The following is a 17660-nucleotide window of genomic DNA, read 5'->3' as shown; positions in this document are numbered from 1 at the left end:
TATGTATGTTAATTGAGGGCTGATGGAGAGAATTACGCTCGAAAAAGGACTGAACAATAGGATAAATTATGCAAATGAGGTCGTACTAAATATTAAAGTGCAGCCCTGAAAGTACGTACTCATGCCACGTTTGCCAGAAGGCTTGAAGAACCCTTCAAGAGAGCCTTTCATGAGGCCAAACTGCGGCGACCTGCCAATCGACTAACTGCGGTTCATCCATTTACAATTTTGAGTGTAAGAGATTTAATACACTTTTACCATTGTTTCATCTTCTGACGTACCTTGGATTGTAAGCCCAGTGTGCAAACAATTGCACCGTGACAGCGTCCCGTCAATAATACTAATGAGACATTGAAAACGACGTGATACTGACACGCGGGGGATGAATCCGCTCAATGCCAAGATGGCCATCAAAATATTAACCTCAGGCTGAAACCAACAGGGAAAATCTTCCTGGGGCACCGTGGGGAAAAAAAGCGTTTGATGGTAGTGGCTAGGCAAGCTTTTTCGCAAAAATTGGACGTGCAACTTTCCATTTAAGCCAGCTTGAGTTGGAGTAAGGTGAGGCACAACACTTGAGCAGACGGGCAGCAAAATACGGAGAGCGCTTTTACTGTAGTCATATGGACCTTTCAGTGGAGGCCACTGGTCAACTAACAGTTATGGTTCAGACCTTGCATTGTTCACGCTCCTCCAAAAGCCACACGCACAATTAAGACGTTTGTTCTGCTGTGCGTCCGCCATCGTAGTCTCAGCAGTGGTCTTTATTTAAAAGGATCGTAGCAATGATGCATTGCTGTGGTGGGTGCGCTGAGCGTGACGTTGAGCTGACAAGGTCTCCAGTCATTCAGTCATTCTTCCCGTGCCTTTTTTTGTTTTCCACCCCCCGCTGCATGAGCCGATCACAAGACTTTGTAAGATTAGCTATTCGAAACACGTTTATAAGCCACAGAAGATGCATTTCACACGTTCCTTTCTCAACCCTGTAACTTTCCATAAAAATCATTTGCAATTACAATTTGTGTAATGTATTTAAAAAAATTCAAAGCTGGAAAGGAAGCAGAAAGCCAATATATGACAACAATCCATTATCACAGACTACCAGTTGTATCAAAAGACTTCCTTTAGCCGTGGGTTCTAATGTAAACTGTGCAAAATTTACATATAAATAGGATCATTTTCCATCTTACATGCAATATTAACTCTCTAAACTGTGCCACATAGGAACCAACATACGGTATGTACAATTATGTAATGACAATCAATGACACTCGTATTTCATCCTCCAGTGACAGATTTCATTAATATGTAGAGAATAATGGGACTCCAAACGTATTTTAATTAGGCTGAATTGTGCACATTCTAACATAGCCCTGAAGGGAATTGAGAAGGGGAAAAGGTGATCCATTTATCCCTTGTGAGGTTTACTTTGCATTTGTTGCCTTTTTCATTTTTCTTTCTTCCATTCAGTGTTTCAGCGTGAAGTCGTCAAGCGTCGCTTTCACATTAGTCCCGGCGATTTCTCAAGACAAAACTGGGAAGGGGCTTGAAACAATACGAGGTGGAGAGAGGGAAGGTGTGGCAAGTGGATTGGCATTCCAGTTGTTTTGGGAATTGGGGGAATTGCGCTTCAGCTTTATTAGGTCGTCCCAGCAGTGCAATAAGCATTATTTTTCTTCTTAAAAGTGAAACGTCGTCCATAAGGCAAAGGGGAAGAGTTTGCAGCTCGCCTGAGGTGCCCTCCGTCACACCTCGATATAAATCTTTTCCTGTTTATCTCGCGATTCATTGATAAGGTTTGCCTTCTCTGTCCGCGTGTGCCACACGAGAACCTGGAAAAGAGCAACGCTTCGAGTTAAACGGAGTCACAATTCGGGATGAATCGGGCAATGCAAACGTGTAAGTGTGGTGAGGGAGCGAGTTGGTCTATTGAGGGGGGAAATATGAGCTTACGTATACCTGAGAGCCAGAACATTTACTCTCAGAATGTGTAAACAACAAATGTATTTTTATTGGCTTTTAGCATGCATATTAACCATTAAGGTGGGGAATAGAAGAGCAATAATTTGACTAAAATGATCATGCATGTATATTCTTTGTGTCTTTCGGTAAAGCCACGTAGATAGAAAAATTAATCAAAATAATAATATCACGACGTTTCGATCGCAACGCAAGCAATCGTCTTCAGATGAAAAAAATGAACCAGTAAAAACAAAGTTTTTCACTATAAATCCTTTATATGCGTGGCATCGGATTTATTTTATTATTCATTTCTGTTTTTCTTGAGTAAGAGTTTCATTTTTATCACATTGGTATTTTACATGAAATATGAATTTTTTTTTTCCTAAAAAGTAAAACATTTTGGAAAATTTTTTCACGAAAATATATTGTCACGCACAACGAGTCTGTGTGCAAAATGTCAGCTCGATTGGATCACGGGAAGTGGGTTAAAAACGACCGAAAGATTTAAAAAGAGGGGGAAATCTGCCGAGGCAGGCTGTTTATAAAGGTTTAGAGATGGGCGGGGCAGCTAATGTTAATGTAGGAGAGGTCTGTGTAACCTGCAGTAGGTCTCCACCAATCAAAGAGCTGTTTACATATGGTTTAGAGATGGGCGGGCAACTAATGCCAGTGTGGGAGAGATACCACGGAGCTGTTGGGGGGTGGCCATTGTATTGTGAGCGATTAGCATGTCAATGGAAGAAATTTGAAGCTCGGCGAGAGCTCGAATAGCTGTCTTTTTAAAACGCTGTTAGGTATATGCACTGTAATTAATCTCAACGCAATTTTAATTTTCACCAAAATAACTTAAGTAAATGATGTCTTTCTCAAGGTATACATTTTCCTGAATATATTGTTTAATTTTTTTTTATTTTAATATACAGTAAGTACATGATTCACATCTCACCAGTAATATTATGGCCATTATGACAAGAAATAGTAGCCAATAGCCATTTTTGTTGCGTTTCTATGAAAATCAAATCTTCTAATTCTCACAGGACCGACAGTTATTAGCCATATAGGACATGAAATATTCTCCGGTATGCGACTGTGATCACCCAAACCGGACAATGAGTCTTACACGCGAATGAGGCATCACAGCGATAAGACTCTACGACTCCCGACGCAATTGTTTGACTCGAACCAACTCAATCCAAAATTATTCTTGTTGATCTACATCAACATCAGCCATACGAATAAGATGACCACGATAGTGGGCGTGGGTGTACGGATAAGAGTTTGCGCGCCCAACAGATTCCCATTGCAGCTCCGAGCTGGTGGCAATTTTACTAAAGGGGTTGGCGGCAAGGTGCAGGTAGTGTGGCGCGTGCAATGAGCGTCGCGCTTCTGTCTCAGTCACCCTTTGAGCCCCCACTCAACCAGCGGTCACCGTGCTCCCTTGCCCCATGCACCTTCCCGTGGAGTGCCGTTGTCGTACTCGCTAGGGTCGCCGCGATGTAATATTTCACGAGATGATGACAATTTTCACGTGATGAGGGATTGATGGATTTTCATGGTATCAGTTTTCCAATACATTTGTAATAGGATTTAGCATTTTTATAGTCTCGTTTTTTAAATCCTTTATATTAAGTTCGCGTGCTTGCTTGCTTGCTTAGGACCGTGCAAATCTTTCGGTCGTTTTTTAACCCACTTCCCGTGATCCAATCGAGCTGACATTTTCCACACAGACTCGTTGTGCCAGACAATTATTGTTCGTGAAAAAAAATTCCCAAAATGTTACACTTTTTAGGCAAAATTTTTTTATTTTACATATATTCAGATAGAACGCATTCATGGCTTTGGCTGAACGTCTGAGTGTAAGAGCCCAGAGCGTAACCCCTCCACAGGCCGTGGCGGAGTAGCGCAGTTGGTAGCGCCCTAGCTTCCCATGCCAAAGGTTGCGGGATCGATCCCCGCGTCCTCCACAGGCGAATATATTTTTAAATCCTTTATATTAAGTTCGCTGCCACGCATATAAAGGATTTATAGTGAAAAACTTTGTTTTTACGGGTTTACTTATTTTGCTTTGCTGTACTTCCAATATGAATTTAGGCCTGCCACTTGACAACCTATAACGCACTTGCTGTTAGTGACACAAGGAGTAATTAAACAATCAACCCAACTACAAAATTATAACCACTGAGCTGTCAATTTGATCCAGAATACATTGTTCTCAGCACTCAATTATTTAGCAAAAGCTATATATTTAGAAGTGTCAGTATTGTGCTTTTGTCGTTTCATAACTATTTGGTTAGGGAATAAAATAAAGAATAAACGAGCAATGGCAAATACAATATAACGACATTTTACAAAACATTATAATTATCACGCAGAAGGGAAATAATAAAATAATATAAATATAAAACAATAAAAATATTTATATTATTTTATTATTTCCCTTCTACGTCACTTTACCGAAAGAACCAAGAATATGAATCCCTGCAGTCACGAAAGCTTTAAATCAAAATTAAAATTATCGTGGACCTTATAGATATGTGATGTCTCCATATCACGAACCAAACTGCTCAATGTGGCGTTGCAAGGTGGCAATGCTGCGCTGTCTATGGTACCACCAGCAGCGATGCTTGAGATCAAGAGCAGTGCCTTCCTCGTAATCCATGGGCGAGCAGGGAAATTGGTGCTGCCTCAGGTAGTAAAAGGTGAGCCAGCGCCATTCTATTTATACGGCTATTCGCTTCAAATTGTTATCACATAATTCACTGTTATTGGCCGCATTGAGCATTTGGAATAGCTAAAGTTATGCCACTTCAGGTGGTTGTGACAAGTGAAACATCCAGTCTGGGCTCGCAGACTAATGGTGCTAAACATTTCTGAAATTCATTTCCATTGTACGCGCGTAGTATTTCGCACCAACACCCCCGGACAGCCAGCGCATGTGTCGGCTCTATCCATTGTTTTTTATTATGAGGGTCGTCGCCGTAAGGCAATACTACAATTGACCATACAGGACAAGGTCCACGATAATCGTATCGTCCGTTTTGCTAATTATCGTGACCGTTTTTTCGACATCCTTTATTCTGGCAAAATAAATGTCAAATAATAAAAACAACAATTAGATATATGCACGAAACATGCTTGTTTTCCCGCACCACAGCTTACAGTGAGCCTGAACTATTGCAGTAGTTGATGTAATTAGTTATTTCTCGCATCGGTGACAGCGTGTGCGTATTAAGCATTATAGGTTGCGAAGTTGCAAAAGCAGTTCACTCAACATAATAAACCTTTGAGTCATCTTTATTTGTAATGGAAAGACAGCAATACACAAAAAACAATACAACAAAACTGCTAAATGCTAATACAAAGTTCTAGGAACCGGATATCATGGTACTGTAATTGTTATATTGTGAAAATTTATATCATATTGTGGAAAATGAAATCGTCACAACCGTAGTGATTGTGTGGTGGGCATAGCATGGAAGGGGGCAAGGCGTTACCGGCTAGGCCATTATGAGGATCTGAATGTGGTACTTGGAAGCAGCTAGCAAGGGCGCAGACATGACACCTCATTTGGCATTGGCAGAGAAGTGAATGTTGACAAATAATAGTCTTTTTTTACATACATTTTCTGGATGAGGAAAACCACGGGTATGTTATTTTTGTTGGGTAAAAAAAGTGTTACAAAGATTCTTAACACGTAATATTTAATTAAGCAAGTATACGTGATCAGCTGCTTTGTTGTTTTCAGTGAAATATGAGGGAAAACAAATGGAGTCCCTTTGGACCCTGATAATTTTCACGTTTTATTTGAAATTGAGCCAATTTAAGATACAGAAACTGTACATATTGTTATTCATTAAAAAAAAACTCACATTAGTATGCTGTGAAAATGTAATACTATGATGTCACATTCGATTGCGGGTAATATATTTAAATAACAAACAGACAAGGAATGTCATAAAATGAAACTACAACATTTTAGTCCATCAACCTAACGCCCTTGTAGACTAATTGTTACTGGCATAATTTAAGGCCTGTATCCTGACTCAAATGATATTCCAGAAGCGAACATGCTATTTCCATTGCTAGGAAATATGTCCATGCATCCATTCGTCAATCTGTTCGTCCAACTTCACATGCGTTTAACGAGTTGATTAACAAAACCCCTAAACCATTTGTAATGCAGTTTATCTGACAATATACAAATATCAATGGCCAAAATAGACAGGGTAAAACAAAGGTTTTTTTAGTTATTAAAGGTCCCATTTTGCATGCAAGCAATAAAACTTGTGTCCCTTGATGTACGCATGTGCACCTAATGCATGCTTCATGAGACATTGGTATTTGCCTCTATCTGTGCACAACTCTCTTTGAAGAGTCAATATCCTCATTTGAAATGGCTTCCAGCTTATTTAATTTGTATGTAGTGAAACATGTTTGGTTTGTTATTTTACTAGCATGTTGTTTTTAGGTAATATTATTGGATTTAATTCACAATAATATTACGCATGCACCACAGCATTGGTTTAGTTTTCAGTTAATAATACAAAGAAAACAGCAGGAAATTTTCAGTCTGTTTTTTTCCAAAGATAAATACGAATTATATTTTTCATTGCCAATGAAAAAAGGTACATGGGTTGGGCGTGTAATTGTTCACGTATTTTTCTCATTTTAGTCACGATACGATATTTCACGTATATAGCAATTGTCATCACAACAATGAAGGGCTAAGGCCATTTTAGCAAATAACAATTACAGAGCTTATATAATGTAATGGTCCAACGATTTTTCTTAAAGTTTTTATTTTATTTAAAATAAAGCGCAAGAGAGGATTTTTTTGTCAGCATTTGTAAAAAAAAACTGTTACACTAAAAAAAACAATTATGCATTTTTTCTGAGTAAACGTGACATCATTTTGCAACATTAATAATGTTACATATGTCATAAAGGACCTATTTATTTATATAAAAAATAGAGGACAATGTGGCTGTTTTTTTGTGAAAATAAATAGCAGTATTTAACATTATTGGGTTTTAACGTAGTTTTTTTTCAATATAGGTATATTAACCATAAAGACTAATTTATTGTGAATATTCACTTAAATATAATGAGCATAAAATTAGGTCGTTTGTCATAAGGTCGCTTGTGGCCAATGAAACAGGTTAGTATTTAATCACCAAAATTAGATAACAAAATTTTTTTGGCGATAAGTATATATTTTATATCATAACATAACTTCTTTGTTATTCTGAAGCTGGCTGAAGGCTTCCTCCACACCATACTGGTCAATGTGGGTTCGTGAAAGAGAGGCTAAGGACTGCATTAGTTGACACTTAGCATTTAGATGTCACTCAGTGTAATGGGCCACGGTGCCATTTTTCTGAGATTGTCACAACCATGTAGATAGTAATTATTATTTTATATACATATTGAAACAGTTTTCGTATGATAACTAGACAATTATTTACAGCAAAAACACAATTTATGGAAATGTTATTGGCCATTTTTTTTATGAAACATAAATCACAGACCTTTTGTAGATGTTTAAGATTTAGTTTTTTTAACGTTTTTTTCAGAAAAATATTTTTAGTGATAGTTTGGCAAAAGCCATTGGCCATCCCTCACTACCATGCAACAATACACCTAGACCTTGCAACAGGATCTGATTAATCACTCTTCATTCGACATCCTCTTGGGTGTGTTCACTCCTTTAGCTGCCACTCCATCATCAGTCTTGACCACCGGTGATGATTTCCTCTTCCAGCAATGTTCTACCCACGCTAACTTACTTCTCTTAACAGTCATTTGAATGCCTCTAACTTGACTCTAACTCGCACGTATTTTCAAATTCATGTGATCCGCTTAGGAAGATATTGGAGCGATGCACTCTTAAATCTAAATCGAAAACTAATTTCTTTACAAATGATCTTTGAGTTTAGTTTGTTGTCCTTCCCCCACACCTCTGATTAGCATGGTTGGCGACGTATGGTGCGAAAGAAGTTCAACATACATACCTCGCCATACTTCTTGGTGCACTTTTTAGAAATATTTCCTTTTTTCTTTGTCAATGTCTATCCAGGTAATTGACACTGATTCAAACACGTTATTCTTCAGGAACATTGCTATGTTTATGTTCATTGCTAAGTTTAGTTTTCCAACCGACCTCGTCAGCCTCTTGATTTAATGTTTTATCCAAGTCTACTTTCTATAACTACATTGGATGTGTACTTTAATGCTCACATGCATTCCAAGTCCCACTTTACAGCGTTCTTCAATAATTTCACATCGTTCATAACTCACCATCCACTCAGAAATGGCTCATATCTTATCCAATTATGTTCATGCCACTATTACTGCAATGTAATTTTCAGGACATACATTGTGATGTCGCCATGGATAACTTTGGCAAAATCTATCTCCTTGTCTTACTCCCTTATAATACATACGTGTATTTTCATGAAATCTCAGTGTTGCTGTTGTATTTTTGTAAATGGTTCAAAAGTATATTTTATTTGAGGCCTCGGTTTGTGATATCTTGGATGATTATGTCAGTTTTCACGAATACAAATGCCATTTAATTGTCTACTAAGGCCATGAATAATGGAATTTGATATTCATTTGTATTTCTCATAATCTCGGTACATATATATATGTGTGTGTGGTCACTGGTAAACCTGGCTTTCTCGTGATTAGTTTGCCTTTCCATTTTTGGTTATGATTTTACAATAATATCAGTGGACAATGAATACATTTTGAGTAAGAACCCAACCGGTATTGATTTTTTTTAAATCAGTGAATAATGTAATAATTGAGTCCTTGTCCTGTGATTGGGGCATTTCATTTCTCTGTATATATGTAGGTCGTTAATTCTGTGTGAACAACACAGTTTAAATGTAACGAAAATAAGAAAAACGTGTGGTTTGTCTGGGTGTATCATCAGTGTGGGTTGTAATTGGAAACTGCACAATTCCTGACCAATCCCATCTACTTATTTGAGAGAGCGGCTTCATATTTCTACAATTGAATACGATCAAAATGAAAATCAGATTGTAACAAAATTATTACATTGGGTTACGTCCAATCTACTATTTTTTATAAGGTTGACATTCATTGATTTTTACATTAAAGGAAACACTAATAATAACGCACTATAAAATACATTCACCATCTGTCCATAACACATAAACTAAGATTTAATAAAACTAATTGTTTTTTACGTGTCTAAATATTAATATTGTGATTCAATTGTGGCAGAGAAAAACTAAATGGTAACCATAATTAAACAGTCGATATAAAATAGCAATCAGTACTTTACCTTATCCTTGCTTGCAAGCATTGCAATTATGTCCATGCTTACAATGTCTGCGAACATGTGACTACCAATCAGCCAGCTATGAATATTCCATTGCCAAGATTCGACATCACAAATTAATGCCCAGATATCGACTGTTGCTGTCTCACTCGTTCGTTTTTTGGCGTCTTTCTCCTTCTCATTAGCCTTAATGTAACATTTGCACATAATTAACATCGATTACAGAGACTGCAATCGTTTCTCACACACTCAATTCCACGCATGCATAATCCGATTAATCGATTCCGGTTCAAGAATTGATCACAGCCCCATTGTTGAGTGGGCCACGTGATTGTATTAAAAATCCACTGACCTTACACCCCATAGTGGTTGTTATATTGCTTTTTAACAATTTCTTTTTTATTTTACTACAATTTGTAACTAAATAAATGGCAGAGCTTAGCATATTGGCTTTTGTCTTTAAAATATTGCCTCATGACTGTGTTTCTACCAATCAGCCAGCTATGACTCATTCTAAAAAAGGTGTCGGTTTTGTTGCCAAATAAAAGGGTAAAAAAAAACAATTATCATATTTTGCTACTGGCAAAGGAGGTTCCAATGGAATATTGCCTCACTTTTTATTCAATGTTTCCGTTTTTAAAATATGGCCAAACATCAGCCATGTTTTGAGAAGAAACAAAACTGCCATGGTGTCAGTAAGGATTCTATTTCCCTTGTTTCATATTTTAATTTATAATAGCATGTTGTTTAATTTTATCTCAATATTTTTATGAAATTGACAGCGTATGCGAGTTAATTTAATTTCGGGGAATGTTTTTTAATATGTTTGTTTTGGGTTAGTATGTGATTTTTTGAAGTAAAACATTCTCATCCACTTTTTAACTAGCATTTATATTTCTAATTTACTTCTACTATCATATATTTAGCAAGTATAACTTGATTCATCAAAATTGTATCACTAAAAAATAGAATTAATTATTATATCCATGCAAAAAAATACATTATAGTGGCTCAAAAGTAATTGTAAACATGAATAATTTTGCATAAATTTACTGAATATTCAGCATGCATCTTTCACGCTTTTTTGATATGTAATTACATTAAAAAATGTTTTTTTGTTTAAGTAGCGAGCGTCTCACCTTGGTGCAGTTATCTGCCTTGGGCTCCAGCTCCTCCATGGTGGTGATCTGCTTGAGGAAGTCGGACTCCTGCATGCCGGGCTGCGAGCCTCTCCTCTTGAACACGGCTTTCGGGTTTAAGAGAAGGACCTCCAGATTGACTGCAAATCCTGGTGGGCAAAGACTACCACTTTGTTGGATGTTTGACTGTGGACCATGATAGTAATTATTGTGATGATGAGTATTATTATTATTTCTCTACATCTCAATGTTGTTGTTACATCACCATCAGTGGTGTCCTCAGGTCCAATCTTTAACAAGTTGATAATACGTTAACAAGGTTTACAACAATAGTTCCGCCTGCAGCTTGACCAGCAGGGGGCGAGGTTCTGAGAGAGCAATTTCGTGAAGCGGTCACACACGGTTATACGGCATTGTCCATCAGGTTATGACTTCATAGTTATATTCACCATTGCCATATGTAATATCGAGTGCAGCACAATGCATTAAAATAAATCTATACACGTGGATATTACCTGCTATGGCGTGCGGATCACAAACAGTGACTTTGACGCAGATAACGAATTAAAAGCTGAAAGATGTGTAAGGAAGTAAGTGTAGGGAGAATCATGCTTGGAATAACACAGAGAGACAGAAATCGGAACACGTGGATCACAGAGCGTACACAAGAGAAATGGCCTTGGGCAGGACGAGTCGCAAGAAGGGATCATGGCCGGTGGTCGAGATAAATGATGGAGTAGCAGCCAAAGAAAGGAGGACACCCGAGAAGACGTCCACCGTGAAGATGGAGCGAAAAAATTAGCTCGTGTGCCGAAGCTCGATAAAGATTGTTGCGTAGCGTGATCATGAGAGATGGTGATGGCTTTGGGGAGGCCTTCATTGAGCGGATGATAATTATTCAAAATGAATTGTATTCGTTAACTCGGACGAGATTGGCGTTGTGGGTTTAGCACGTAAACATTGGTTATCCCTCAACCCAGCTCAGATTAAACAAATATGTCCATCATCGTCATCAGCCATAGTCTATCCTCTGCAGGATGAAAGGCACCCCCATGCCGTCACTATTCATTGAGGTTCAGAAGCAATGCTCCGATCTAACTCACTCCCGCACACAAACGAATGGATTAGCAGCTGTGGAGAATACCAGTCCGTTACTATACATCGTCTTCAACTAAGCGCTAGAGCAAGAACATAAATATCCTATTTAATATCATTAGTCAACATAACTGTTCAAACCCGCTGAATGTGAACGTGTCTAGAGGATTGTTACATTTACATGTTTTATTCCAGGATCAAATATACTTGGTGATTTTTACAGTTGCACTGAGGATAACATCGCCATGGAAAAAATGCACCTTTCCCGCTGAAAAACAAGGTCAAGAAGGGGTGAGCACGAAAGGGGGGCCTGAGGTTGAAAGGAAAAGGCAAGGGATGCAAGGGTGATACGGGCTGGCTGATGAGTGATCAATATTTGCAAGGATAAAGAGGGCAGGGTAGGGCCTAAGCCAAGCATAGCGGCTTTGTCGCTATTCAACACTGCAGACAAAGCAATGCTGCACGACACATATACAAAGATTAATGCAGTAACGTGCAGAGAGATAGACTAAGGCACCTTTATTGGTATTGGGATTCTTTTGTAATTGTGCCAGGCTCAACGACTAAAGACACACCTCTAAGATGATTAAGGTGCAATGTTAATGAATGGTATCAAGAGCGGAATGGCCATGGGAAATCAAGAACAGCGCATTGCGGCTTTATACAATTCATATGAGAATGTAGCTGTGTTGCCTTACAGCACGTTGTTGCTCTATACGACGCGCTTAGGATAATGTAAATGCACTGATGAATTTCAGAACCATGGACAGCGCACTGACGGACAACATGAGCCTGACAAGCGTTCCTCCCTCCCTCCCCCCCATACGTTTCCACATTAAGGCAACCCGAGCGAGTGAAGGAGCACGAACTTCGACGAACCTGCCATATCGGTGGCGAAGGGCCGGTCGGGCCGCCAGCCCGTGTACCACCCCACGACGCGGCCTCTCTCCACCAGGGGCCGCTCGTAGCGCCGTCCGCCCACGAGCCCCACTGGCCACACGCCCACCTGGTGGACGCTGCGAATCTGCGGGACAGAGAGAGAGAGGATGAAGAGGCGGAGAAGGAGGCTCAAGTTGAGTACCGGGAGCAGCGGAGAAAGCGGATACGAGCCACACCTTCTGCTCACGTACTGTCGTCTAGTGTCGTGCCCAGCTCGTGGGCAGCGAGAGGAGCTTCAGCACTGATCCTGCCCTAAATCATATTCCCGTGTAGAGTTTACTCTATACAGGGTGCCCCAAGAGTTAGGACATATTGGGTTGTTATATGTCTTTTAACCAATCACATAGGACGTTTTCATTTATATGAAAATAATTGAAATTGACTTCCATTGACATGAATGCACGCATGGGTTCTGTTTTGAAATGAATTTAGGACTGTTTTAAAGATTACCGGTGTAATCCTTGAACATCCATCAATTGCGTTTTGTCTCAATTCGTTCAGAGTTCTTGGTCGAGTTTTATAAACAACTGCTTCGAGGTGACCCCACAGGGAGAAGAAACTGTGATGTCAATAATGATCATAGATAAAATATCAACTCAACTTAAGGGATAATCGATTAAACATTTTAACGGCAGTGTTAAACTAAATTAAATAATCCTACCTTTCGTGACTTTTGGGCCATTGTGGATCTCTCGTTCCCATTCAGCCTTACACTCCAGTGTAAGTTTACATGTTGATAAGTATTATCTGGGATTTTGCCATCGGGTAATATCATTCTGGACTTCCGAACCGAAAAGTGCGCTAAACGTCCCTGCCTCTGTTCAAGCAGCAGTAGAAATGGCGACACCACATTAAGTCTAACGACAGGTCGCGTGACGGGAGGTGAAATGTGTGTACTCCGAAGCCGTCTCGCCAGCGTGGAAGAGTAGGCCAAACACACTGAGCTCCATCTAGTGGAGATCTTTTTGCCAACAGTGGCATGAGCAAGGAATTGCGGCGTTGCACCTTTACATAAATATAAGCGTGACATGTTACTTGATCAACCGCGAAGAGCTGCATGTGACTGATATAACCAAAGTCACGCTTTTGAGCAATTTCTGTCTTATTAACGCATTGTTTAAGATATGACATTTGACGCTATGCAACTGCACTCGTCGCGAGAAGGGATAGTGACCGATGGTCAATAATAATTACGAAGTTTCAACCAATGAAGAGAACAACGCGTCCGAGAGAGAGGACGCCCATTGAGGAGATGAAGCGATTAATTCATTCATTTAATGTGCAGGATTTGGATGGTTTATTTCATCGCGGGATCACGAGTGGTGGTGGTGGTGGTGGCGGCGGCTTGGGAAGTCATTCATCCAGCAGTGGACTGACCATACCATGGCTAATGCTATGAAAACTGTGGACTTCGCGGTACAGTATATAGCTATCAAGAGCAATAGATAGTACGGATGTTGTAACCCTGTGATGATATACCGCCCGCTAAGCCTCGCTGGTTTCAGAGCGCGGTTGCAGAAATTGGTTCTTTTTTTTGTCTACAGCGGTTGTTCATTAAAAAAAAAGTCGATGAGCGTGGCTACGACGCGATTGCGTAATAAACAACCTTACCGGGATGCTTCAGAATGGGCCAAATTAAGCATGTAGGCGCAATTCAAACGCTCCGTGAGATTAGCGTACATTTGCAGCATGTTCCACTCCACATGAGCATTGCATTTTTTTGATGCACATTGTAAAAAAAAAGCTGTTGCAGATTGTGTTTTGAATGTTCTTTTATGTGCGTGTCTCTTGATCCATACACTGAGCGGTGACGCAGTGGCGAGCGCACTGTGCTACAACCCCCACCAATAAACAGTGGCGACAATTCGAACGGGCCCTGGTCTTCCCGAAGGTCGACTCAGCCTGAAATGAGGTTGCGGTGTGTAAACATCAGCATTGGAAGACAAAGGCGGCCGGGTGTGGTGTCGTGTGTAGTGTGCCGTGCCAGCCTTCATGGGTTGTTCGCTAACAGTACGTTAATAGCTATATGGGGGATCTCTGTCTGTACACTGAGCTGTAAGTATTACAATGCGCATGACTAAGTTCTCGAGAGGATTGCAGTGTGAACGTGCGTGGATACGTTGTGGTATGCATGCAGCAAGCAACACATTCACACTCAGTGACAATGCGATGAGTACATTCGTTCACACTAAAATTTGACCCATCGTGGATTTTCACATGCATTGTGTGTATATATAGTGCGTGTAAAACACGCTCCGTTGTTAGAGACTGCTATCCGCGTGCAGTTTGTGTTGAAATGAAAGCGTATATATTCGTGTCTCTGATTTCCTGGCTGGCGTCGTTCAGGGTCTGTTTATTAGTCTGCGTGCATACTTAAATGACCTGGGTCCGATTGCCGCTCACGGCCAACACCAGTGACGATTATCGCAACCGGCCCTGGGCCTCCCCGAGGTCGACTCAACCTCAAATGAGTACCTGGTGCGGTGTGAAAACATCGCCACGAGGGAGACAAAGGCGGCCTTCATCAGTGTTCACTAACGGCACTTGTCCCAGCAGTCTGTTAAGGCTATACGGGAGGTCTTTGCCTCTTGTTATACTTAAACGAATGCCTGACTTTACATAGGCAAATGTCGCATGATGTAGCTGCTCACCCCGAGCTATAAATGTCCTGATCGTGGCATTGTCTTTGTGCCGTTCGCCTTTTGGCGTCCTCTGGTCTAACACTGTTTGAGACGAGGCTCAAAAGAAAACTGTCTCTGGTGTGGACCAAACAGTTTCAAAGACAATGCCATATATTGTATCAGAGCATGTTTTTTTTTGTTTGCATGTTCATCACAAGTACGTGTGATTAATGCAGACAAGGTTCTGTGAAAAATTATTCTTTTTGGTGTTTTAACATCTTAACACCTGCTTTATTGCTAGAAATGGTACAAGCTTTTGTAATAGACATAGGCACTGGGGAGACAAAGGCGACCGGCCGTGGTGGTGGACACCCACCCCCTCGTGTGCCGTGCTGGCCTTAATCGGAACTCACGAACAGCACTTGACCCAGCAGTCTGCGTTAAAGGTTATTCGGGATGGGGGGGTCTTTGTCTTTGTGTACACTTGAGCAGTCTTGCTTGAGCCTGGACTCTTTGTGCGAAGTGCACATCGCGTGTATCTACGCCCCCGAACGCGTCCGAGAGGACTTCAACCTGCTCGGTTGTTAGATTTTCCTCGCAAGATCGAGAGAGATGTGGCGACATCTCGGAGAGGAGGTCTTCGTCCAGCAGTGGAGTGATCATTTCTAGATATGAAGCTTTCGTAACTGCAAGGATTCATAGTTTTTTTTCCGGTAAAATCACGTAGGTAAAAATAAATAATAAAATAGATATAATAATAGAAATAAAATAAATCATGGAGTGATCATGGCTGACAATGCAATGGATGTCCCCCACTTTTAGCCCAGGTTTTATTGTGTGAAATATCATATAATAGGTATGTCTATTGGTTTACGCGTGTATTAGGGAGCCAATGGAGAAATGCACTTTTAAATCTAGATTGAAAACTCTTTTTTTTAGAACCCCTGATTGCGTTTAGTTTGTTGTCCTTCCCCGCACCTCCGATTAGCACGGTTGGCTACGTACGGTGCCAAAGAAGTTCACACATACATATAAACATGCGAAGTACGTATGTCGGTAAGAGTGTGTGTGTGGAAATACGTCTGTTAGATAACTTAGCGTGGCTCTAGCTGCAGACTATACGTGATCCAGCTGTATTTATCAGTATGTAAGGTCTATAGGGGTTACGTGCATTCTCTTCTGTCCCATGGCCTCGTGCAAGAGCCTCAGGCTGTGCGTGTGTGCGGCGCATGAAATAAACGGCGTGTGTGTTATGAATTACAGGAGTACTACAATAACAATGCACAGTTGTTTGCTAATCGATAGATCAAGGACGTCCCCCAACTTGTCGATCGTGGGAGTTGTTTTGACCATACTTCACCACGCAGGTTAGTGCGGGGTGGTTGGTCAAGGGGTGCAGAAGACCGGTTTAGATAATCACTCTGCATTGACCGTCAGCCGGGGTCTACAGCAAAATTCATAGTGTGCGGTGCGGTGCGCTAACCGCTGCACCACCGCTCAACGTCACGTAGCGTATGTGGATGCATTGCGTGAGTGGCGCATGCCCGTTATGTCGAATATCTGCACGCTGCACATGCATGGCAGTCTATACATCACGCGTATTCTAGACTGTGTGTGTAGCATGTTGCATGTTGTATGTGTGTCAGTGCTCTCGCCTCGTGGAAGAGCTCCAGGCTGTAGGTGTTGTCGTCGTCCGCGAAGAACACGACCCCCCGGTCGCGGGACGCGGCTCTGTTCCTCCGCAGCCACTTGAGGCCCTCGTTGCGCTGCTCCGTGGCCCTGGGCTGCCCTGCTCGCTTGAACCTCCTCGGCGTGGCCACGTTGAGGTGCGTGTGCGCCACGCCGCAGCCGGCCAGCAGGGCGCCCACCAGGGCCGTTTTCTGGCCAGAGTCCTCCACCACGAGCCAGTGGAAGCGCGGCACCTGGCGGAACGTGTTGGCCAGCCGCGTGAGCTCGGCCTTCTGCACGGCGCGGCTGTACGTGGGAGTGATGCAGTACACCACGGGGACGAGCGGTCTGCTGCTGCTGCTGCTGGCGTTGCAACACTCGTTCCTCGGGGGGCCCCGCGCGTGGTGGAAGTAGCCGTGGCGCAGCCGGCTCTTGCTCAAGTCCAAGTCGCTGACCAGGATCACGACCAGGACCCAGGGGAAGACCACCAGCAGGCGGCTGTAGACGTACGATTTCATCGTCCCGACGGCGGCTTGGTGCGCGGCGGCTGGCGGCGGTGCGCGCTGCTGCTCATCGTAGGCGCGTGGCGATGCTCATGCGTAAAAGGCGCCTCCTTCATGCTCTTCTTCCACGGCGGTTGTTGGGAGACGGAGCTCTGCTTCTGGTTGATGGTGTCTTCTCGAGAATCTCGTCTTGTTTGTGTGTGTGTGTGCGTGTGTACATATATACACACGCACACACAAACACAAACGCGCAAACAAAACCACAAGGTTCCCCCCCCCCCTCCCAAAAAAATAATTCTCCACGCCTCGTCCCCCAATTTCCCTCCGACCGCTCAGTTCAGCCGCGTATCCCGAAGAGCTGTGCACACGCACGGCTGATGTTGGATTTGTTCCGTCGCACTGTTGATATGATGTGCAGCAACAA

The 17660-nt window shown here is 41.7% G+C and overlaps 1 protein-coding gene across 1 annotated transcript; it reads right to left on the bottom strand.

Moving 5' to 3' along the window:
- Window positions 1–719: 719 nt before the first annotated feature.
- On the bottom strand, window positions 720–17450 carry LOC144722328 (galactosylgalactosylxylosylprotein 3-beta-glucuronosyltransferase 2-like). The gene is made up of 4 exons (XM_078600497.1): window positions 16721–17450; window positions 12385–12529; window positions 10411–10559; window positions 720–1832 (listed from the first exon to the last, which is right to left on the bottom strand). The coding sequence occupies exons 1-4, from the start codon at window positions 17249–17251 to the stop codon at window positions 1746–1748; spliced, it is 912 nt and encodes a 303-aa protein (XP_078456623.1). The 5' UTR covers window positions 17252–17450; the 3' UTR covers window positions 720–1745.
- Between the last annotated feature and the right edge of the window lie 210 nt (window positions 17451–17660).

Source organism: Lampetra planeri, chromosome 14 (assembly GCF_965212315.1).
Source record: "Lampetra planeri chromosome 14, kcLamPlan1.2.h2, whole genome shotgun sequence".
NCBI classification, from domain to species: Eukaryota; Metazoa; Chordata; class Hyperoartia; order Petromyzontiformes; family Petromyzontidae; genus Lampetra; species Lampetra planeri.
The sequence above is the reverse complement of the archived record's forward strand: the minus strand, read 5'-3'. Positions and strand labels throughout refer to the sequence as shown.

Bases quoted from the DNA above. Each gene is read 5' to 3' on its own strand.
- LOC144722328 (XM_078600497.1), bottom strand. From the start codon at position 17,251: ATGAAATCGTACGTCTACAGCCGCCTGCTGGTGGTCTTCCCCTGGGTC. The intron at 12,530-16,720 runs GCGAGAGCACTG...TCTGTCCCGCAG, and splicing joins GCCTGGAGCTCTTCCACGAG to ATTCGCAGCGTCCACCAGGT. The intron at 10,560-12,384 runs GTTCGTCGAAGT...TTTGCCCACCAG, and splicing joins CTTCGCCACCGATATGGCAG to GATTTGCAGTCAATCTGGAG.